Genomic DNA, 24,941 nt, shown 5'->3' with positions numbered 1-24,941 from the left:
TCCACTAAAAGTAGCAACCTGTAATTGAAACCAATCTTTGTACGACTTCAACCGAAGTTCCAAGAAACCTAAACTCCAACCATATAGTACGATGTAAACCACGGAGACCACGCTGAGTGGCGAAACATCACCCACCTGTGGGGGTGTGCGTGTGTGTGCGTGGTCCCCTCCCCTCGTTGCAATACACACACACACACTTCCTATGAAGTCACTTGAAGTCTGGCACCACAGAAGCAACATAAATCAAGCAGATTTGTGCAGACGGACTCCATACTGGGTGCATGACTAATAATTATAGCAGCATATACTCCTCTACTCCGAGTTGCTTTGCATGAGAGTAGATGCTAGATCAACATGATGTGATAAGCAGACGGACGTACAGACAGAAGCTCTCTATATGCGTTACAGGATCTGTAGGTGATAAGCATCTGATCACACCTAGAAACAGGGCACACTGTCTGCTAAAGATGAAGACAGAATCACATCAAAACATGTGAAGAAAGAAATATGTGCTTCAACATTAGGCTAACTGAGGTAATTACAACAAAGATGAGCCAGAAAGTCTCTGAAAAAGTATTTCCACCCCTTGAATATCCATCTGTTTGAGGTTTTATGCAACATAGCAACAGAGTAGTGTACTTGTGAACGAACAGAAAAGTAATGCAAAGCTAAAATTTTTCTGATTAAAAAAATCTGAAAAGTGTGGAGTGTGATCGTATTGGCTCCAGTGAATCAATACTTTGTACTTTTGGATGTGGTTTTGCTTCAACACACTTGATTCAAATAATTAGGGAACTATGAGGATCCTGTAGAACTTCATAGAATGTTGAAGATAAAATTTACTTGTTTGTTTCAGATTTCTTAGGCCAGCAGGACTACATCTAAAAGCAGCAGGACACCGAGCCCATATGCTGGTCAAATCTCCATCCCAGTTTCAAGTTTCTTCCAGCCTCTAACACATTTTCAATGTTTAAAAAAAACAATCATTCTTTCTATTCTTTCTGCTTCAAAATTACGCACAATTTAGTGTTGGTCTATCCCATGAAAGCATACTGAAATGCACTGGTTTTAAAGTGGCAGCATGTGAAACGGTTCAAGAGTGCGAATACTTTTGCAAGCCCTAGTAAAGGAAACTTTCCGCTGTGTTAGCAGACACAGAAGAACAGACATTTAAAGTTCGAGAGACAAAGCTTCTGTTTCTGCAAATATCAGCCCACATTTTAAATGAATTTTCCAGACCTTGACCTGGAAAAGACTTTATAGATTCTGGCAACCAGAGGTTTCCCAAATTCCCAGGAAAAAGAACAAAAAAAAAAGACTTCTCCTACTATTAGTAGACATTCCTATTGGTCTAAAGACAGACATTTACTTTCATCTTTCAGCTCAGAGAGATGCTGTCATTGTTTGAAAGGAAGGAATGAAACTATGATCCCATCTGGTAGAGAAAAGGAAAAGGCCTTAGGTAATGCAAAGTCAGACGTTTAAAAAAAAAAAGAAAAAAAAGAAGACATTTAGCAACAAAATTGTCTGAGACCTTACCTCAGCCTCTTCCCTCATCTCTCCAGCCTCCTCCTCTTGTCCTCCTTGTTTGGGCAAATAGGCCATCTTCAGACGCAAGTAACCCTTCACCCTGGACTTGTGACTAGAACAACAACACAAGCTCTTTAAAGTGTAGGTCGGCATCTATATAGTGCCTGATTTTATTTCATTTTTAGTAGTGTAATAACATTTGGATGAACAATCATGAGGTTTGAAAATGATTCCAATATTAGTTTTTATTCATTGGATTGTGTAGCAAATATTTGAGTCACGACTTCAGTAAAAACCAACCTTCTTGGTCGAAGCAGGAAGTCTTTAAACGTGTATGGGCGCTCCATAGCAGGATCCTCTGTCTGTAAACAGGACACAATTATAAAAATGTTAAGACAAAAACAAATTATCACAATCTTTTCAAAGGGGACCACAACTGATTCTGAACCCATCCCACCATCATTATGCAACACTGAGGTTCTCCTGTTTCCTACTGAGGAGCAGAAAGGTCGCAGATAGTTCTCGGCTTTCGCACTGCTCCGTGACTGGGCACAACCAGTCCATGCTGGCTGCTCATCGTAAACCACTCAGTTAGATACCACACAGACAAAATGTCAGTTTGCACAACTAAATTAGAAAGAGCATTCAATAACACAGTTAAATGCCTATTTATAACAAGAAACACGAGGAAGCTATCAAAATCAAAACCTGCTTATAGACGTTTTAGAGCAATCACATTGCAAACATTAGATCAATAAGATAAATACAAATGCTGCAAGATTACACTGAAGGAGCTTTCAAAAAGCATTATTTCTCAAAATCTAACGCTGCAATGTTTGTCAACCTGTAGAGACGTGCTCCATGTTTCAGAAGGCAAACGTGGCGAACATGGGGCACTGCTGAACCAACACGCGCGACTCAGCTTTGAATCATGACACATAACAGAACTCGTGTGACAAACTACTAGAGAGAAAAAGATGACGACTTCAGAAGTCCCGTAACTATGAATAACACAAATTTTAACAACTTACAGTAATGTAAAACATAAGTGAACTGAATGAAAACACTTTAATAGTAGCATTATTCTTCCTGAGTCATGCTCACACTTAAGCAGGTAAATTAAGATACTGTGTTAGCTAAACTGGAGCAACACACCCTGTTCCTTTACATCTCAAAAGAAGTCCGGTGTGGCTTTTATCTGCTAACAATTTCCACGACTGCTGGGACTCAGACAGGACATTAATAATTAATTCCAACAATGTCCACTAATGGGCTTTTCGGGCTTGACATCCAAGGCAAAACTCAACTGAGCAACAAACAAAGCTGGCGGCACAATTGCCAGATGTGCAGAAGGACCATAACTTATTGATTTTCATTATGCCTGGGCTGGTGCAGGATACTCACAGCCTGATAGACTTGAGCCTAATTACCATACTTAACATCAGACCATTAAGAAAAAGATTAAAAATCAACACATTTATTATGATCTGACTGCCTACATTTGAAAATAGAAATGTACAAACCATCCCTACTGCTGCTAAGTAATTTAATAGTAATTAATGTAGTTATAATAGTGCTTTAGCTGCAATGTTTATGTTTTTTACTTTGATAAACAAACCTAAGTAAAACTCTGCTATAGATACTTACTAAATGTATTATTTGTTTTAAAGTAAGCATGTTTCTTGCACGGAATAGTAAGATAAATTGCTATTTATCGAGTCTAACATGTGGATACATGTTGATTAATAATGCACTATGTTCTTAGGTATCCAACCTCCACCTGACTGCTCAACTCCAACATTACATATCACCAGATGTAGTTTTAAAACAGCATTCCTAAATAGGAGTGATCAGCAGCGCTCTGTTGATTTACTTACAATGAATGTCCAAGTTTATTATCACAGGGACAATTTTTCAACAGACCTATTTGGCTTTCTTCAGTTCAAATCAGTTTTTCATACAACCCTGAAACACATCAGGTGTCTTTCAAGCATCAGAACAAACCAATCCCTTTAACATACAGAAATAATATTATTTATCATACAAATCAATTCAGACATAATACAAGGCACTCTTATTATATTATATTATAGCTATTATGCAATCCCAGTTTATTTTGCCCCCTTAACAACAATAAGCTATAAACTTTGTCATTACCCCTCAATAAATGTGCTCTTAAAATAACCAGCTTATATTGATTTTTAAACTGACTTATGTTTGGGCAATATTTTAAAAATATTTTCACTATTTTACACTGAACAGTTAAAAAAAGGTTGTTTAAATACTGTGCCTCTTTTGTAGTAACAACATTTTCACAAGTGACATGCAACTAAGCAAATCCAGCAGTGCATTATGGGTAGCTTTGAGAACTGTAATGTCTCAATTGTCTCCCAACAGGGTGAACGCAGACAGGGGAAAGCAGGGCTAGTCCTGAACATAATTCTCATCTAATGGGTAAATAGAATAAGTGCTCCACATAAAAATGAAGAAAAAGAATTCTTCGAAGAATCAACAATCAGTGAAAAAGAATCCAATTCAGGGCTGAAATAAGAATTTCTTAGCATAATTAGAGCTGAACTAGAAAGAGGAAAAAAATACACATTTCATAAGGCGATTTAATCAAATGCAAGAATTTTAAGAGATGAGGAAGAATCAGAGTGAATTCCAAATGTTACTAAAAACTATAATTTTTTTAAGTATATATATATATATATATATATATATATATATTTATTTATTTATTTATTTATTTTTTTTTTTTTTTTTTTTTTTTTTTTTGTGTCGACTGATTGTGAACGTTGTTTTTAAGAACAACTTTCCAGCACTCAAGGGTAAAATCATGTGAAGTTTTTTTTTTTTTTCCATGGGTTGTGATGTTTCACAATTGAGAGTCACTGTGTTTACATTGTCCAATGCCAGCTTTCTATCCCTAGAATAGTGCTGTTGCCGTTTCACAACAACAAGCTGGGTCAGGCACTTTCTCACACACAAACACAGCTTCATGGGGGTTAATCAAGCACAGCAAAAGCTGAATGATAAGAAACAGCTGAGTCTTCAGAACAGTGTTAAAACAGTGCGTACTTATACACACAAACACGTAAATAACTCACCGGCAGATGACTGAGGGGAACGTCGACTTGTCCAAGGAAATCATCTCTTGTCTGGTGGGAAGAAATGAAGAAGAGAAACTTGAGAGGGTTCCATGAGAGCATTTTTGGAAAATCAAAATGTCCAGCAGGGATAAAGAGGGGAAAACCACAATGTTGAGAGAAATTACCTGGTACACCAAAATATCAGTTTGAGTTTTTTTTTCGTTTTGTTTTTTTTTTTTTAAATCAGAGAGAAAGGCATAGTGATTTTTACATAAAGGGCAGCCAAATCCAGAAATAATCCTTAGCCTTAAGTATGAACACCTGTAGAAATCTGAGAAATAAAACATTATTTTTCATAGATTTAGTAAACCAGAAATGGTTTATAATGGGATCTTATTTTCTAGCATGGGAGCTTAATTATTAATAAAATATAATCCAAGTTAGATGATATTTGTAGCAAAAACTAATAGTGTCGTGTAGCTGCAGCTTTTAAACTATCTAATCTCTGAAAATTCATGTTCAAGTAAACTTCATCAAAAGCCCACAATCTCTTCCAATCATTACATAATAACACAGGTGTCCAACAAGGATCAGACTTAGTTTTTATTTATGGACAGGCCTTTAATAACCACCTCAGAGGAGCAAAGTAAAAACAAAACCCTTAGACCCTAAGCAAGGAAAAAAAAACAACATCCACTGCCACCAAGTAGAAGCCAAGTCAACTGACAGAGGGTGAGAAGGACAGATGTGACGACAGGGCAGATTCAGGAAAGGTTTTGTGTTTCAGTTTGCAGAGGCCCACAGGTTTGTCCATGATTGAGCAATGATTACCTGTCCAAGGTGAAAAAGGCCATTCCTGGAAGTAGCCTGTGTGTGGGACACAACTGTTTATAAACAATGTGCACAGACTTACAAAGGTGTTTGCTTACTGGGCTGAAAAGAAATGCACCGAACCTTAGTGAACTAAGGTGAGTGCGATAGGTGAAATGCATATAGATTGTAGGATTGATAAAGGAAAGAAAGAAGTCGACATCACAATATTAATCATCTTCCACAAGTTCAAACATTTTTTTTTCTTTTGAGAAAGTGTATGTGTTCTTTAAGCTGTAATGTTAAATTTAAGGTATTTCAATGTTTTTGCATCAATAAAAGTGGTTTCAAGTTAAATTAGTGCTAAAATATTTAATTTGAAGTGTACAAAACTGGAAACACTTTCAAATAAACCCCAACTGTGGCACTTTTTAAGATGTTCTGGACATTTGAGGATTAAATATTTACCCAGGGGTTAATATTTTATTTATCACCTCCACAAGTAATAAATGTAACTAACACAGTGATGCAGCAGTGTGGTTGGCAACCACTGCAGTTTTTTTGGTTATCTGGTTATCAGTTCTACTGTAAAACCTTTAATGCTTAGATGTGCAAAATCTGAACTGGTTTATCCAACACTAAATAGAAAGCATTTAGTAAAGTAACATAAAATTGAATCAGTATAACAGATTTATTACTTTCCATTTGCCGGGAGTAAAAACTACACTTTCCAAATGTGTTAAGTGTAGGTTTGAGCTGGTTTCATGCTGGTTTGAGCTCTGCATTTTAAGTGTCTATATCATTTTACTTTTATGGTAAGCAGGAAAAAGTTGAGACACCTTTGGGAGATGAGCTCGCCAGCCTCCCTCTACATTTAACATAAATGGAAATCTTTAATTTGTACAACTGTGTCCCATTAAAAACAGGCACGTCGTAAAGAATCTGCACACCCATCCACCCACATTTAAAACATAGGCACACCCAGTAAACTATTCTTGGAAAGGTATCTGAAATGACATCAAGATTGGCTTTCAATTCCCAAACCACCAAGACCAATAACTTACTTCTTATACAAGTTTCACGCGATTCAAAACAGTTAAACATTGACAGAGATGGAGGAAAGAAATATCCAGAGCTAGAGCACCTTCTAACATTGATAAAATTTCACAATGTAAAATTACACCTTTTTATTTTCACTTCTTTAATACAAAGTGTACAAATGTGTTGTACACTTAACCATTTGCTTACCAAGGCTGTTAAGGACAATGAGTGTCCTTCCTGAGAAGTAAGAAATACAGTGCCTAAAAGAAAATGTCAAACTTAACATTTATAGAGATGCAATCGAATGATACCATACTGTCCTCTAATCAACAGTCACTCTGCTGATCACACCAAGTCTTCTGGAATAAATATTCATTTAGCGCTGGGGGGGTTTTTTCACTTCAACTAAGATAATATCTTTACACTGTGGTTATTTTTGTGCTGAGGGATGAAATTACAGTGTCGTTAAAGGGTCCCTTCTGAACTTACAGCTGCTCTCCAGAAACAAGTTTTACCCAAAGTAGTTGTTTTCCATAACCAACCAGCAGGTGAAGGAGCAACAAACAAAGATGCTAGGCAGGTGAAAACCTATATTGGTGATTTTCAAAATATTAAGACACTAAAAACAGATCACTTCGCAAAACACTGACCAGAAATTTTAAGCAGGTGGGTCTGTTTTCAGAGAACTGAACACCAGTCAACCACTCCATTGCAACTACTGAAAAGGGGTGAAGCATCCATTTTCATTTTCATTCAGTGTTCTGTTGGAAAAAAATCTGCATGCTGGCATTCACATAGTTGTTAATTTGACCTTTGCCAATCACCCAAAACTTTTTACAGACTAGTCACATCACTGCAAAGAGCAACATGATCCCTCATAAAAGACATTGTCTGAGGTGTTGACCTATCCAACAAACTCTCAGGATACCAATGTGACATGGATTTCTTGTAGGAGAAACCTACTCTGACTCAATTTGTCTCTTTACGAGTTTGTAAACCCATTTTACACCTAAAATTCAGCCTATTATTATTATTCAAACACCTTTGATAGTTTCATTTGTTTTTATTCAACTAAGAAGTTTGTTTTTAATGGGAAACAAGTGTCTCTCAAACGATAATTAAAATGTTACAAAAGGAGTGTCAGTAATTAAAAGACTTATTTCTGTCTTCATTTGTATTTTATTTAATAAATTGGTATGTGGAAAATGTATACACCTCTCAATAATAAATGTAAAAATGCTTCTTATAACAGCTGACCACTTTCTTTTTGCATGTTTCCACTGGTATTTTGAGGTTTTTTGTTTGGTGCTGAACTCCATGTCGTTCCAAGTTTCCTCTTTGTTATTACCATGTTGTTGAATTGATTCAACATAATACCAAATTGCCCCAATACTTTTAAGTCAAACAACTCATGTTCGTGAAAATAAAACATAACTCTAAACCTGAATTGGCTAGGAGTATGACTCTACTATTAGACAATCCAGGATAGTCTTTGACAGTGTTTGTCCATGTCCAAAAACTTCAGCACTCTATAGCAGCTGTGAAACAGAATTACTAACCTAGACAAAGCAATAGTATGTACGTGCCTCAAGAATAAAATTTGAAATTTTTTTCTCCCCAAAATGCCTTAGTGGCATAAAAGAAGAGGTGACAACAGACTTTGTGATTCAAGGCAAAATGGAATGGGTCCAGGCTGCCACTGAGGTGTCAAAAGTCTATCTAACATACTCAAGAGCCTCAGTGCTGACACAACTGAATTACAAAGCTATGCCCATTGGAGAGATCAAAGATGACGGATAAAAGCCCCTCACAACAACAGCGATTCCAATCTCTTAAACAGCCCAAAGACCAAAACTAAAAAGAGACACCCCCCTACACATAGACTGATAAAACCCTCCTCCATCCCTCCTGTCTCAGGTAAATATAGCCTTTGCAGTTGGTCATAAGGAGATCTTTGTGAATAGCTTCCGCAGGCGTCAAAGCAAAGCTGTAATAAGGGTAGGCCTCTCTGGCATAGCTGTCTGCAGCTAGTTAGTCTGGAAAACACACAGACAAACAAGCACACACTATTGTTATCCACTGACCAACTTTTTTTTCTTTTTAAAGGGCTAACTATGCAGTTTAAGATCAAGAAAAATCCTGTTGCATAAAAACAAGCTGTAACAATTGCAATATTTGAATTTCAGGATAGAAACCACTAATAAAATGACTGCAGCAGCAGGTCGTTACAAGAATGTTAGGACTCTTGTATTTTTTTTCTTGTTTTTTTTTTTTTTTGTTTAATCAAATGGTAAATTTAATCGGTGAGCAACAATATCCTCTCTAGAATTATTATTGTAGCGTTACTGCAAAATATATATGTGGAAAAATGAAAGGCTTTTGTGCAGACTGAGGTTGGCCACTGTGGCTTTGAGTTAATTCACTCATTTGCCAAATAAATTCCTCATATGTGCCCACATACTGCCATTTGATCAATTCCAGCTGATTTTTTAACAAAACAATTTACACCTAAACCACTGCGTATCAGATTATTACTCTTTGTAGCTAAGTATTTCTCATTAAGTATGGAAAATGGTCAAAAGAGGACAAACTGCCATGTACATTGCTCCTGCTTGGGCCAATTGACTTCTATAAAATATGACCATTTAGCACCCAATCAGAACAACTCATTTAGAACAAAACAAAACTACCTCCTGACAATGTCACATTGTTTATTACTGTCATAACCCTTATTTCTTTGTTGTAAAGTCTGAGTGGTACATAAAAAAATCGTTATCAAACTTTCTGCTCTTCAGCAAATACGACTTGGCACATGAGGATTACAAAAAAGACCAGCACTCCTCAGTGGTTCCTGTTTTCTTGTCTCATTCCAGAGATGAATATTATAATCTTTACTTTCTGACATTATATACTTTAAATATAGTTTTTTACAAAATCATTGAAAAGGTAATATAACTGGTTTAAAAAAAAAAAAGAACTTTACAAATGACCTCACATCTAAAACTCCATACTTGAGAAATTAGGCAAATTGGCATTGTGGTAGATTTGAATACAACGGCTTCCGAATTTGAGTAAAAACTAATTGCTCTTCACAGATTATCCAATGTTTGAACTGGCTTTCCCAAAACCTCCAATCATTTGGAAAGCAGCTAAAATGTACAGATCCACACTACCTTGGAGCCAGAGAAGAAAAAACAAAAACATCTGCCTGCTCTTAAACTCAACACCAGCGCTTAGAGGCCGCTAAATATAGAAACAGGCAACACTTAAAAGAGATCCAATTGCTATTGGTAGTTTTATCAAAACCTGGGTGTTAGATTCCTCAGACATATGAGGCAACAAGTGAACAGAAAAAAAACCCTCTCTGTTAGTCACAAACCTGTTTTCCTTTGTAGCTAAACTGGCTGATGTGAGTAAAATTTCAAATGCCTGTGGCTAAGGAGTGAAAAAGAAAACAGAGAGTGTGATTAGTAACTGCGCCTGTTCTTTTCAGTTTCCTGAATGTCACACCACCCTGTTTCTGGACCCCTCAGTTCTCCAATCTACCACAATTAATAAGTGAAAGGAAAAAACATTTTAAAAGCCATCTGGAGTCTAACTAAACTTGAATAATCTTTACCTTGGGATTATTTGTTGCCAATTTCTTGCCAAGACTCGCATCCTGATCTCTGCCTCCCCTCTGGGTAAAGAATATCTTGAAATGTGGCTGCCTTCTGGGGTTTTCCCCACTGATTTTAAAAGTACAACATTTTGATCCATCTTTTGCTTCCAGTTCCACATCAGTCTGATTCTCCTCTATGGTCTGGAAGTCTGCCCCGTTTTTCAGATGTTTATTTTCCAGCAGCAGCCTCGGATGAGATGAACTCCTCTGCAGTCGGATTCTGGGATAATGCACTGTGCGGATGCCTCGACCAAAGTCCCCCTGGGAAGCAGCAGTCTGCTGACAATCCTGGGTCTGATCCTGGTTTCGGTTTTGCTGTAGCTGGAAAACTAGTCTCTGTGTTGAACCATTAACACTAGCACATGGCTCTAGAGTCAGTTGCTGGCCATCTTGACCATAAGGAAGAAGATAATGCTGGACATCAAAAATCTCAGGAGAATTCCTCTGGATACAAATGGTACCAACATTAACACCAGGTTTTCCTCCACTCAGTGTAGCATAGCCACTAGTACCGATGCTAAAAACTCTGCGTTTGGGAAAGTTTGGTTCATTCAGCGATAATTGGGAATCTGGGCTGTAGTACGGGGGAGGCGGCTGTCGCGGAAAGTCTTCCTGAGTTTGTGGTTCGGGATATGCAGGCGCAGGTCCAGGTGGGGTATAACAAGGCGGTGGGACATCATCTGCAAGGTCACCAGAAGGTCTATTAATTGATCCATTGGAGCGCTGGAGGGAGATCTGCACAGACGAACTTTTCGTGGGTCGTGATTCAGGGTAGGTGGAGAGCTGTGGTATGAACATGGAGGAGCTCCTTTTGAGCGAGGGATCCGAACGCAAACCAGAACTTCCAGATGAGACGTTTTGCGCCCCCAACTCCTGAGGAGGCCTTGGTAAACGAGGAGGCTGCACGTAGCGTGCTCCGGACGCTTCGCCATCTTCTCGCTGCTCTACTGAGTCTGTTTCCAGCATCTCCGGAGCTGTGTTGCTGCGGCCAGATCCAAAGTATAAACGCAGACGCTGAGCCATTTTCACCTCATGTCCCACAGCTTCCGTTCAATTTCACTTACTGTTAAAACTCTGACTTACTGTTGGTTCCCTCCTCTTCTTGTGTCGCCCACTTCTCCTTTGACTGGCTGGCTAGATGACTTCTCCCCTTTTTTCTTCCCCCTCCCTCTCTTCCCACCCACTCTCAGTCTCTTCCCCAACTTTCCTACCCCACAATGAACTGCACACAGACCAGAGTCGTCTCACCGCAAAAACACAACAGCAGCAGCAGGATACTCAAAAATAAGGTGGAAAATAAAACTTCAGAAAGAGGATAGGCAACTATATTACAATAAAAATAAGAAAGGAGGATCCCCGTCCAGCAAACTATTATGAACACCGAGCACTAGCGACAGACAGCAGAAATAGCCTTAGTCGAGTGTCAGCCAGCATTCCTGCCATGATAGGGTAGGAGCGTGTGGAGTTCCTGGTTACCAAGGTGACAGAGGGTTGCCTGGTAGTCACATGACTCCAAAGGGCCCCACCACCTCAGGTTACACCATCACACTGGCCCCCACCATCAAACCACAGCACATGATCCCTAGTCTTTTATATCCACATCTCATCAAGATGGAAGACCAAAGGAGAATTTACATTAAGAAAATACAAATTTCTCTGATCAAAGATAAAAGTGCATTTTACCTCGTCAAATATGATCTATTCACCAGAAGAGGACAACCTCGATAGGAATTCAGTTTTTCTTTTCAACACAGGAAACAAAACAAGACAATTTCCTTACCAAGTGACCCACTAAATGTCCTTTTCAACCAAAGATAACAAAAACACAACATTAAATATGAAAGGGAACTTTTAGAACCACATAAGGATTTGCAAGGAAACGGTTACTAAAAATGGACCAGATGAAAAGGCACCAGGAAAGCAAAGAGACTATCTGACCGATTTTAGCTTTGATAAGACAAACAACACGGTTGTCTCTGGAGATCCAGCTACACACAGGAAAGACACACAATCTCTCAAGTACAGAGCCAAACACTTATCTGGCCGCTTGTTTTATAGGCTGCTCTGTTTGCAACTAAAAGTTGCCCAGGATACAGCTCAGCTGAGATCCTTGTCTCTAATCCGGAATGACATAAGAAAAACTGTCAAATAACACTGAAGCACCTCTAACAGCATGCTGTAAATTCATAAAGAGCACTTTGTTTTGCTCAACAGCGACATGATTCACCAATCTATCAGCATGTTGAAAAGAAAGGATTGCTTTTCCTGAGCCAGCCGAGAACCGACAAAACCTCAGTCATTGTTTGACCTTTTAGAAATGCATGTCTGGAAAGAAGTTGCCTTGTTTTTAACTTCTGTGACCATTCACTATGTTCTAAACCACTCTGCAGCAAGCTGCTGCTGTTCTATTGCAACAAAATAAACTAAAAGAATAGAGAAAAAGAAGAAATCGTGCCTTGGCATGCTGGTACACATGGTGATGACACACTGCCTACAGTGCTAAGCACAGTCAATACAGGAGTGTGCGAAATGTAACGGCGAATCATCTGTATAAAAAAAGGAAAATGTCAATGTGTGATCCAATTGCAGCTAGCTAAAAATGATATAACATGCATTCCTCAAACTCAACATTATGCTGTACTGTAGCTCTGTTCAACACCTTTTTTTTAAGTTGTAATGTAAGTGGTAGAGTGTACCAAGAGGCTCAGTGTTACATTGCTATCTTAATGTAGCACAAATTTAAAACCATCTGATAACATAAATGTAAATAAATGGATACAAAAAATAAGCACCCAATAAAAACATACAGGCCAGGGGTGGAGGAGTTGGCTTGGCAAGCACCTCAGGGCAGCCTGGAAGCACCTCCTCAGACTTATAAGGACTGAACTGCGCTTGAGGCTGTCTGTGTTGTGCTTTCTTGTCATCCTTCTCCATACAGAAACAGTGAGCTCTGACTGCACTGAGGGATAAATAAAAAGGTGTGCTATTCATAACAAGAGTTACCAACGAGTTCTCTCTCTGCGCCAGTGTATTCCCAGTTTGTCGGCCAACATCGAAAAAGATTTAGGCATAAAATCTGCCTGGTTTGATTGAGTTATAAGGAAACTACAGCGTAATTCCAGCGCCCTCTAATAGCTCTGAATTTGTGAGAACCAGAAAGAAGATATGCGAGTCTTATCTGGAACAGAACGTCCAAATTAACTTGAGCTGCATGTAATGTCTGTTTCATCAAAACAAAAAGCCCTGGTTGTAGATCCTGGAAGTAATTTAGGAGACATAAACATTGAAGATCACCCTGGTATTAGTCATACACTTACTCTCCAGACTCTATGTAAAAACCATTTCACTATTCCATCAGCTTCGTAGACATATCCTCAGGGTCAAGTTTACACAGTAGCACGAATTATCAAATTTATCAGGAATACCTGTTTATAATGCTAATTGCTGCACTGCTTGACATTTATGTAGTTGTTATGGCAACTGAAGGCCTGCCACTGGGGTATTTTTACATATGGAGGAAATCAGTGCTTTCAGGAAGGAAATGCTTTGATATTTGACTATCGATGAATGCAAGAGCTGTTAAAGTCAGATGCTGTTGTAGCTGAGCAATGAAACAAGCAAACAAGTTGTTAGTTGTTTAGTGCATAAACCTGTCTCAGCAAACTGCTAAAAATGATCATATTTATTAAGGCAGCAAAAGTCATCACAGACAGTTGATTATGTTTGTAATAAAATAAATGAAAAGAAGCAGCACAATGTCAGACAAATTAGTCTCACGAGTCATTCTACTTTAGTGTCCAAGTATGAAAATATTTCAGAATAAAATATTATGTAAAAGATTATGCTACTATTAACAATACTGTAGCATTTGGTGCTATCAAAAAACATATAAACACTAATAAGTTGTTCTAATAGTAGCATAAAACAGTAATAAATAGGAAGAAAATGTGAACCTTACCAATCGGTTTTCATCAAACACCTCAAAAAGTAGCCTGTGGTTCTGTGGGCACACCTGTGTTGGTAACAAAATAACAGTGATGAGTGATGTCATTGGAGATGTTCAATCGCTATGTCTCAAAGAAATTCATATCTGATGGAAAACAACCTTTGAATATTAAATTCAAAGGTATTAGCCTGAAATTCTATTTCAGGGAAATTGATGTTTAATCAACAGAGACCTCAAAAATATTAAGGGCTGCTTTGTATTTACAATACAAAGATGTATTGCATCCCAATATCTGTAAATAAAATTCTGCGCAAGGTGTCTTAGAGAACATTGGTGAACAAACAGATCATGAAGACCAACGAACACACTAGACATATCAGGGCTAAAGTTGTGGATAGGTTAAAGCACAGTTAGGTTATAAAGCAATATACAGTATATTCCTGTAGCAAAAAAAAAATGAGCGAAGCTAGAAAGTTATGATTTTAGGTCAAAGCATATTTGTGTGTTCGAATGGCCAAGTCAAAGTCCAGACTTAAATTCATTTGAGCATCTGTGGCAAGACATGAAAATGGATTTTTACAATTGCTCTCCAGCCAATATGGATTAATCCACACAATACATTTTTCTACAAAACAGTGAAACAGCAAAATTAGTTTACCAAACCCACAATAAGTTCATAATAGGGTTGTCGTAATAAAGACAGGACATTAATTATAACACAGGAGATTTAAAAGCTGAACTCACCCGGAAATAGAATTCTTCGTTCCATTTAGGATTGAGGGTCTGAAACACAAAATTTGTATCTGATTAGACCAGTTTGTTGTCGGACTAAATCCCCATAACTGTGCAAGTGACTCTCAAGAGTTTTAAAGAGTAAGAATTCAAATCAGATTATATCCAATTATTGGATACTTAAGCTTTAAATAAAGTCTCAAAGATCTTCATATATTTCTTCTAAGATTAATCAGATGAGCAGATCTTATGTTTTCTTCTGCCTTCCATATTACAGACTTTATTAGACTGAAAACTGATTCAGTCAAACGAAAATGAGGCCTAGATTTCACAAGTTACTCTAATTAATTAGCAAAACATTTCATTGCAGTAATAAGATAATACTGTGACAAAAAGTACCATTGAACTAAGTGCTCTCTGACAATCAACATTTTGCTGTGAAAGTGATGCAAACAAAAAAAAATTAAAATCTGCAGGAGATATCCTGCTTTTGGAGCTCATACTGATGTTAGTCTCGTCAAGTCATGCTTTCCGTAATGCTTTATATCACTCAGCCACAAGCCATCCACTCTGCTTCTACAATAATGAAACTGTCAAAGGTGTCCCACTTAAAGAAACAAAGAACCCGCAGAAGAGCCCAAGCACTGATACTTCCTTTTCTGCTCCACATAGCAGTATATTGTCAAGCTATTTATATCCTATAAAGCAATCATAGCCACTGGCAGCATATGTCTGCCTGCATGGAGGCCTGAGCTGTCCAACTCCTACAGCGGCTTTTTGCTGGAAGATTGCTTCTGGCTAAGCCAATCTATAAGAACTTGAAGAATATTGGTATTGTTGAGAAGCTGCGTCAGGCTACTAGTTCAGAGTTTGGCCCCTTGTATTATGCACTAAATATTCAGAGACAAAAACAATACTTGGGAATAAATTACACTGGAGACCAAATAAAAAATATAGATTTTATATCATTATGCAATTTAAAGCATCACTAATCATCATTCACATCAATGTCAATTTATCTCTTTTAAACTTACCTTTTTAATAGTTTTTGTCTGGACTAAACCAAGCTCTTTGTTTTCATCAGCAACATAGAGAGAAAGTTTGACATAAGGATCACTGCAAAAAAAACAAACACAAATCACAATTTTAGCAGTTATATATATTAGAAATAATTACAATCGAAAGGCATCTTGAACTTTTCACTTCTGCAAGTAAGCTTGAAAATCGCTAGTATTAAACTGTCTCTAGTCCTTCATCATTTGCTGTAGACACATCAAACAGGTAGTTGAGGATCACACACAACCTGAACTAAAGTCGGCCTGCATATGAAAACTGCTTAGCTTTGGAAACAGTGAGATAAGGCTCTAACGTCTATTGACGGGGGTTTTAAAAATAGAAACGGCAAAATATTTTGAGGTGAACACACAAATCGTACGAAGAGAGTAATATGACTTTGGGAGCGCTGACAGGGCAGAAGGCTCAGGTGAGATCTGCTTATAGAGGCAGAGCTGGAGCATTCACAGGACCAGAGAGTAAAATGATCAGAAAAAGACAAAAAAATATATATATAAATTTTTTTTTTACTTGCCCAAGATGTTTTTTGGACAAACTTATTGATTTTTTTTTCCTTCAAAGTATCATATGTGCTTAGAGTTGCCTTAAACATACATTATATATATATATAGACATTCTCTATAGTACAGAATGTCATTCTCTACTATATATATATATATATATATATCTATATATATATATATATATATATATATATATAGATATATATATATATATATATACTGTATATGCGCATATATATATATATATATATTTTTTTTTTATTTATTAATTTTTTTTTACATTTGCTTATCCAGATCTAAGTATGCTCACATTTATTTGAGTATGAGTGAGGGGGAAAGTCAGCTGTAAAAAGATGTCACTGAAATGCACATTGTTTTTGTTTCTACTAATTAGTTTGAAACAAATGAAATAGGCTGCAAACTGTGAACAGAATGCGGTGAAAAAGATAAAACTGATTGTTCTCTATGCAGAAATAAAAAAAATAAACATGACTGAACAAGCTTAAATATGTATAAGGCAAAAGTGGAACAAAAATATTCAGGAACTCCCTCACTAAGTACATCATAATATTTTCATGTCATTCTCTACTAACCGTGGTTGTCTAGATTAGGAGGCAGTTTATCACGATCAATGTGTTTGTTTATCCCCCAGTAACTTCAGCCTTTATACATTTATCTTTGTGTTTTACAATAGTAACCCAAGGTTAACAATCTTCCCTTAATATTAAAAAAAAAATTAAAAAAATTTAAAGATAAACATTCCATGTATACTGTGAAATTTGAAGTTTTGGTTATTTAAAAATCTATTATATCACCAATATGTCAGAACCCTAATATTAACACTTTGTACTTCCAGTAAGAGTGGTTTCATGACTTAGTATGACGCAGAGCTAATTTACACACAAACATCCTCCACACAATATTTTTGTGGTGTGGGAGGATAACATTTGTAGAGAGAACATTTGGTTAAGACACTAACAGCCTGTTACTGTGGCCTCATTTCACACCCTTTAAGCTAAACCAAACTACTTCAAATGTTTTTAGTTGCAGAAATATGATCATCAGCATACTGAGTTGACCTGGGTGAACAATCTGATTGCTATTTTCAGTCAAAATGAAGCCAGCTGCCTGCTCCTCAGATCCTAAATCACAGCTTCCAGTTACAATCGCTCAGCATAACTTGATTTGGACACAATTCAGACCATCGGGAATATGCTTTCAATCTGATTTGCTATGATTGGCTTTTATTAGGATACCTGCCATCCCAACTGGGCCTGGAAATAAATCAAATTCCAATCCAAGTGTGTCCTTCCTGCCAGCTAAAATGCTGCCTTAAATCCACAAGATAAAAAACAAGGGAAACGAGGAGCACAGACATGGACGAAAATGAGCTGAAACTGAATCCTTGTAAGCGAATGTGTGGCTGCTTGATTGCTAATTGGCGTCTTCAGCATCCCCACAGTTTCTAATTGCATGTTTATGTGGTTCTGTCATGTAGAGAGACTAAACATTAGCAGTAAGCGTACAGTATCTCAGCTCTTATTGGGAGGCATTTCCCTGCCTTCCTCTAATAGCGAAAAAAAAATCCCTGAAGAGGTAGAGAATTAGGAAACTTCAATTCAACACAATAAGAACAGCTGGATTTAAAACCTAGCTCAAAGAAAATTTAGGGAAGATTTATCAGCACCTCTAAAATATACCAAAAGCAAAACAACAGACAAGAGTTTTGCATACTAAAGAAGCAATAAAGCAGCTTCGGAGAGACATTTGGAGCAAAAGGAAGAACAAGCTGGCACTGTTTGAGTCTCTCAAAAGGTGACAGACTGCCAAGTCAGCACAGTCTGTGCGAGCACACCACACATCAGACCTCATTCAGTGTTTCTTCAGTACAGTTCAGCTTTGGCCACGGCCAGCCCTGAGCTGTGCTGCCAGCATGGAAGAGTTTGCACCGTGCTGAACACCCTGAGGCGTATTCTGGTCAGATAAAAAAACATTACTGTAATCCCCTGGAGAGGTGCAGGTTTCATTCTGAATGAAATCTGCACATTAAATCTATCTGCATATAAATACTAAAAGAAAAAAAAAATCAAGTAATGTCTTATTCTATATTGGTAATGTTCGTGTTCAGAGTTTTAATTTGACAAGAAAAAGATTGCCAACACTCAGTGGGCCTCCTCTGAGAATCCTTCGATCACTGCAGGGTTGCTACATTTGTCTGCGTCGCTCCTTCATGTACAGACCCATTCAGGCACAGAGGACTGGATTGTTAGGCCTGCCTTCTAAGAATTTGTTGTATTCAACGCAATTTCGAGGGAGTTTAAAAAAAAAAAGCAGCCATATCACTGCAGGCACTGCTCATATGACAAATCCTGGATTTTAATAGTTTAAGCTGTGTTTTGATCCATTTGCAAGTTCAAACATTAAGCTGCTCACCTATTAAAATGTCAAAAATATTTAAAGAGGCAACTAACATTCAAGTAATTTTAAAACCACATGTCAAACATTTACGGCTTTCACAGACCAGACATTTATAGGTGTCCTTTGTAGGAGGAATTAACAAAAAAAATCCATAACAACAGAATCCCTAAGACTTACTAGATGTATTTGCAGTAGCAGTATATATAACATATAAATAGTTTTACTGCTAGCAGCAAGTGGGGTTAAAGATTATCACGTGATGTTAGAAGTTTTATTAGGTGCAATCAATCAAAGCACAAAGTTATTGTTAGACTTCCATCAGCAAACGGCCTGACATACAAAAACTCAAGACTTGGAATTGGTGTTTTGCAAAAAGTATTCATACCCTTTGAACTGTTCCGTATGTAGTTATACATTTTAATGAATGTTGTGATTTTCTGTAACCAGCAAAAGAATAGCTGGATTATAACTCATGAACATGCTTTGATGTAAAACCTTCTATTGGCTGTATGTTAGGGATATTCTCCTGCTGAAAGTGAAGCTCCACCTCGTTCTCTTACATCGTCCAACAGGCTTTCCTACAGCATTACCCATTCTGATCTTAGTCTGTCTTCCTAACTACTCAACAGTGACCAGTGGCATGATGTTGCCACCATGGCTCTTTGCAATGTCTTTCAAAGTAAGGTGAATTGTTAATTTACTGTCAAATGTAATGTGTTGTATGTAGGACAAAAGGTAGAATCATGGTTTGATTCTTTTAGAGGTTTGCTGTGTCCCCTGTATGGCTAGCAGCAAACTACACATAGTTGCAATGATGTGATAAAGGCACAGTGTCAAAGTGAAAGAGTTTCTTAAAGAGACAGAGGCCCAATTTCAAGGCATCAAATTGCAACGTCTAATTTCTTTTAAGTTATGTTTGATACGTTCAATACTTTTTTTTATCACAACTGAAGGATAGTGACTTGATTGTGTTATAAAATGGCTTAGTGTTCCTGGAAAATACATAATACAGCTCCTTTAAAGCATTTGCTTGGCCAGCAGCAGGATCGCTGCACTGAACTCATCTGCAAGTCTTGTTTTGAAAAGAACAGTATGGGAATACACATTTTATGTGTGGTACTGATATGAAACTTCCATTGCACCTGATGTTCCAAGTGCGGGTTTAATTTCTGAGAACTCGCAGCTGTGAGGGATATCTTCATCTCCACTTGTGAATCATTATTGGCCGGAGGCAGCTCAGAGGTGGATTGTCTGTGCAGGTTGATTACTGAAATGTTTTGTGAATGAAACTACTGATTATTGCTTTCCTTGATTGGATACTTTAACTGGATGTCTGGACCAGCTTGAAACAGAAACCTTTTTTAAGCTTCTCCACAACATTATCCTTCAACTGTTTGGTCTGCTCCAGGGTCTTCATGGAGTTATTTGTACACTAATATTCTCCAAGAAACCTATGAGGCCTTCAGTGAGCAGCTGTATTTATACATGCACAGGTGGACTCCATTTCTTTATGAGTAAATTTGGCTGAAATTAAACACAAGCCACCCTTTGCAACCTACTCCTTTGTGTTTAAAAGAAATTAAAACTAGAAATACATTGATTTTTGTGATTTTTCTATAACAAAATGTGGAAAAAGTACAAACTTTCAAAGTACATAGCACAAATCTGCAGAAGGTGTAATGTGTAACGTTGCATTGGGCTTCACAGTTTACAGACGGAGGACAGTGATGAACAAAACATTCTCAAAGAAAGGTTAGCATCTGCACGTTTTCACATGCAAGAAGGTACATGGCACGTTTAATTATTAGTCAAAGTCTTCTATCTAGAAACGTGCGACTACAGTGGATTATGCATAGGATGGGAGAGGTAGGTAATCATTGATTAACACTTGAAAGTTCAAGGTCTTTGTTATGAACTACATTTTTTATTGCTACAAAGAGCTGTCCAAGGTTGAAAGGACAAACAATAGGAAGACCCTAGAAGTCAAAGAGCAGGATGCTGAACACAATAGCTAAAACCTTGAGACTGTTTTTTTTACCTGACTTTTACTATGACACAACCCACACATTATTACAGTAATGATGCTAATATTTCTTTCATCTAAACAGTTTAAAGGGCTGAATTTTAAACAGACAGAATCAGACTACTTGAACTTGGTGCAATGGACAGTTCTCAATAATCTTTGCACTAGAGTGTAGTGATTCACATTGAAAACACATTGATGAAAACTCTCCGACAGTTACCTGGCACCGATGATGTCTTTCTTCGCCAGATCAATTCCTGCAATAACTTTAACTCGTAGCACTCGCGTGTCATGCTGCAAAACAAGAAGACGACAGAGGACCTTTATTTGATTTTCAGAGGAAATTATCTCATAACTTTGTAAACCCATGTCAGATTTCAATCTACCAGATGCACTGACTTGGCTCCAGGTCAAACTTAACAACAGAGAAAGAATAAGTTCAACAACAGAAGCAAAAAAATAATGATCATTCTATATAGTGTTTGCATTCATCTCTTTCCAAGACAGTTTTTTAAATAATTAAACCAACAGTGGACATTTTGCTAAACCATCTGTTCACTAGTTCTAATGAAGAGAAGCTAGTGGGAGTCCAGACTGTTTCAGGTGTTTTTCTATGGACCCATTGTTTTGATATTTAAAGTGTAATTTTTGCACTACAATTAATGCACTGAATTATACAATGTAGACCCTGAGTGCATCACTGCCAAAGATACAAGTGTTCTTCATCAGCTCAGTTTAAGAAAAAATAAATCTAATATATACGATGAGTGTTTAGCCAATGAGACTAACACTCTTAACAGATTTGAATCGGTGTGTGCAATTTTGCTTGCTTGTGTTTTTAACAATCAGCATTAAATTCGTGCACCGCCATACCCAAAACCTGCAACACACTCTAGCTGTTTGGCATAACTCCAACATTGATTTTATTGAAAGTGCACCCCACCACTCGGATTAATTTAGTGATGTTTGACTGAGGTGACAAAAAGTGTGCCAAACACCCACAAAGCTGAGTACATCAAGCACTTTGAATTTTCCTTCAAACAGGTACTAATTAACAGACTTAAGAATAATTAAAAGAACTGTTTTAAATTTGTGGCAACCATTTTGAATTTTGAGACTGGCATTGATAAGACGTTTCTGTCTATTCTTGTTTAAAATTTTGATATGAGAGCACCTTCCTGTTTATTTTTCCCCAACATGTAATCTTGATATGTTTCATTCAAACACCTAACAAAATAACATAGATTTATTCTGATTTATTTTTTGTGGTAAAACACACACAAAAAAATCCTGTTGTCATATTGTTAATATTTCCTTGACATTGTTGTGGCATTTGGAAAACTTAATATATAGAGAGGTGGTATTTGTATGAAGTTGTAGAGATACTGATCTAAATGGCCTTCTGTTGCACAATACAGGAAAATCATGCAACTGCAGTGTTATTTTTGAATGTTGCCATAACAATATCAGTTTCAGTGGAACCAGGCTTTCCACACTACTCTTTCACAAATCTGTTAATATGATGCCTCCATCTTTCTGTACCCTTTGCAATTTTGGCCACTATCACCTGTCCAGTTTAGAACATATGCAATGCCGAGAGTCCAACCAATACACTGACTATTTTATGCAAAATGTGAATTTATAATTACGAGGAATATAACAGTAAACAAATATTAAATTCTTACCCTCTTGTCATATCATTGTTTTTTTTTTAAACTAATATTGCAATGATGATATTTGAAATTAGACATTTGGGAGTTTGTGGTATCATCGTGGAATATCATGTGTCTAGTTAGTTTCAGTTTTCAAATCCTGCAAAAAGAAAAACAATTGTTATAATGTCTGTATGGTTTAACATCCGGATAACCAAATGCCAGAGGAAGTGCAAGAGTTTGAGCATCTACAACTATCCTCTGATGTTCAGCCCATCATCTCATGCAACCACTTGTAGCACTAATATCCATTTTAAAATACAATCATCTCAGAAGTATCCATTATATCAAGGGTGCCCGCGATCAGCAATCGACAGCTACCATACTGCAGCTTTTAGATGCATCCTTGCTCTAAAATCCCTGAATCAAATAGCAGAATTTGCTAACCACAGTCATTCAGCTCTACAGAGGCATGGTAATGGTCTGCTCATTTGATTAAGGTGTGCTGGAGCAGAGAAGCATCCAGCTCTCGAGGATTGAACTTGGGCAACCCTGCCTTATAGGATTAGATGTCAGACCAGGAATGATGAGGCAATTAATTTAGGTCAAGAGTACGCCTGCACAGTTTCTAGGAATTACAATAGCACAGCTGAATATTCCAGGTATAATATCGACTATGATTAACCCACGTTTTCACCGTTTTCTTTTCGGTCCATCACAAAGTCTCCACACCTCTTTGCAGCGTTTAGCATCTAAGCTGCTAAAAATATACCCCCAGTATGTGCATCGAGGGAAGTGAAAAGTCTTTCCAACGGGCCAAATGTGTTGCATGCATTTGGCGAGCATGGCAGTTACACGTAACATAGCAGGCACCCAAATATCGCTCTGGTCAAGCACATTAATCAGTCACCGTTACCTGAAATGACCCAGAAAAAAAAAAGAAGAAATAACTTTTATCCATCCTGTCACTGATCTAATCAAATGATGAGACAATGGGATGGGTGCAATACAGTCAGACATTCATTTAGGCCAGTGCTCTCAATACAGGCACTGATAAACATAGCCAGAAACTATGACTGCAATCAATTTTGAAATACTTTTTTACTGCTACTTCAGTCACCATAGCAACATCTGCCATAAAATACTGTGATAAAATTTTAAATCAATATCACCCATCTGTATTTGACACATGTAGACGCAATATGCTCCCGAAGTGTCATCCAAATGCACCAACAATTAAAAAACGTGACAACTTTGACTAAGCATCAGTTATTCTGAGTCACAGTTGAGAATAATGAAAGAAAGAAAAAATCTCCATACTCCATGCTTCTTGTGACTGCATTGAAAATGTCAAACAGGTACATGAAGTAGGGATGCTCCTCTGCTAGACTCGTGACTGTGATGAAGCTATGTATAATCGCATGTGCACTCCATCTATAATTACCACTGTGTATTTATGTAGGTTTTAGGTTAAAGCCAACAAGGTGTCCACAGTCAGAGTGACCTCGTATGACCGTACATGCCTCTATTTCACTCTCTCTGCGGTCAATTCACCATCAAACAACTGTGATTACTACCTAGCAGGGTGTGTTTAGGTCTCACTTGTAGGTTTAACCCTTCAAGCTAAAGATAAAAAAAAAAAAAGATAAATTGATTTCCCAGAAACAGCAACATTTTTGTAATGCAGGATGCAAAGTGGAGACTTTGATTTCAAAACTTTAGATCAAAGTGGTTTGTCGGCCTTTAGTTTATACCTTTTTATGAAATAAATGCAAGTGGGCAAAACCACAGAGAGACCCGTGGCAGGAATTGACATCTACCTGAACACAACAGCGGAATGTTGCCGTGGGTAAGGGCTTGTTAGCTCCACTCACGGCTAATCGTTAGCCATCTCTGCTCCCTGCCCCTCATAATACCCAACGACTCCATTCTGCATTTCAATAACACCTTAATTACAATTCAAGCTTACCTCGTCCTCTGAAAGTCCATATATAGGCTCGTAATTCGTTGCCATATAGCCTGCGGTCCGCGGTATACCCACACAAACAAGTCGCTCTGAGAAGCTAGCTGGCTAGCCTTTAACAATAAAGTCCCACTTTCCTCTCTCTGCCGTGCGGTGGTGGTAAAGTCTGCGGCGATATCTAATCCTCGGCACGGATCGGGGGTGGATTCACGGCCGGATAACCTAATCCGCGCCAGGGTGGTTCATCCGAGACACAAGGTAGAAATGTGAACATTTATATGATGGTCTTATGTGTTTTAGATTGATTCCGATCGTTTTTTCTGAACTCAAAGCATAAAAGCCTAAATGTTGTGGCACTTGACTTCCTTCTGGCAGTTCAGCCAATCACTGCCCGAGCTAAGGTGAGTGCTTTAATAATCAACCAATAAGAATCCCCCAGTGACTCCCTTCCCATCCAATTAAATAAAAAAAAGGCGTAGCTTGTCTTTTGAAGCCG

The 24,941-nt window shown here is 37.6% G+C and overlaps 1 protein-coding gene across 6 annotated transcripts in view; it reads right to left on the bottom strand.

Annotated features, from left to right (window-relative positions):
- The window catches only part of nedd4l (neural precursor cell expressed, developmentally down-regulated 4-like, E3 ubiquitin protein ligase), a 44,591-nt gene extending 19,783 nt beyond the window's left edge, over positions 1 to 24,808 (bottom strand). For 3 of the 6 annotated variants that reach the window (XM_023338062.1, XM_023338063.1, XM_023338065.1), the window contains exons 1-9: positions 24,452 to 24,808; positions 21,051 to 21,124; positions 15,847 to 15,928; positions 14,825 to 14,863; positions 14,093 to 14,146; positions 5,454 to 5,489; positions 4,641 to 4,691; positions 1,831 to 1,892; positions 1,540 to 1,642 (exon numbers count right to left, since the gene is read on the bottom strand). In XM_023338062.1, coding sequence (XP_023193830.1) covers positions 1,540 to 1,642; positions 1,831 to 1,892; positions 4,641 to 4,691; positions 5,454 to 5,489; positions 14,093 to 14,146; positions 14,825 to 14,863; positions 15,847 to 15,928; positions 21,051 to 21,124; positions 24,452 to 24,496 — 546 coding nt within the window. In that variant the 5' untranslated portion in view covers positions 24,497 to 24,808. The remainder of the gene's footprint in view (positions 1 to 1,539; positions 1,643 to 1,830; positions 1,893 to 4,640; positions 4,692 to 5,453; positions 5,490 to 14,092; positions 14,147 to 14,824; positions 14,864 to 15,846; positions 15,929 to 21,050; positions 21,125 to 24,451) is intronic. The other 3 variants (XM_023338064.1, XM_023338066.1, XM_023338067.1) reach the window with 1 other exon arrangement.
- Between the last annotated feature and the right edge of the window lie 133 nt (positions 24,809 to 24,941).

This window comes from Xiphophorus maculatus, chromosome 8 (assembly GCF_002775205.1).
Source record: "Xiphophorus maculatus strain JP 163 A chromosome 8, X_maculatus-5.0-male, whole genome shotgun sequence".
NCBI lineage: Eukaryota > Metazoa > Chordata > Actinopteri > Cyprinodontiformes > Poeciliidae > Xiphophorus > Xiphophorus maculatus.
Note: the sequence above shows the minus strand (reverse complement) of the source record. Positions and strands in the feature narration are given on the sequence as shown.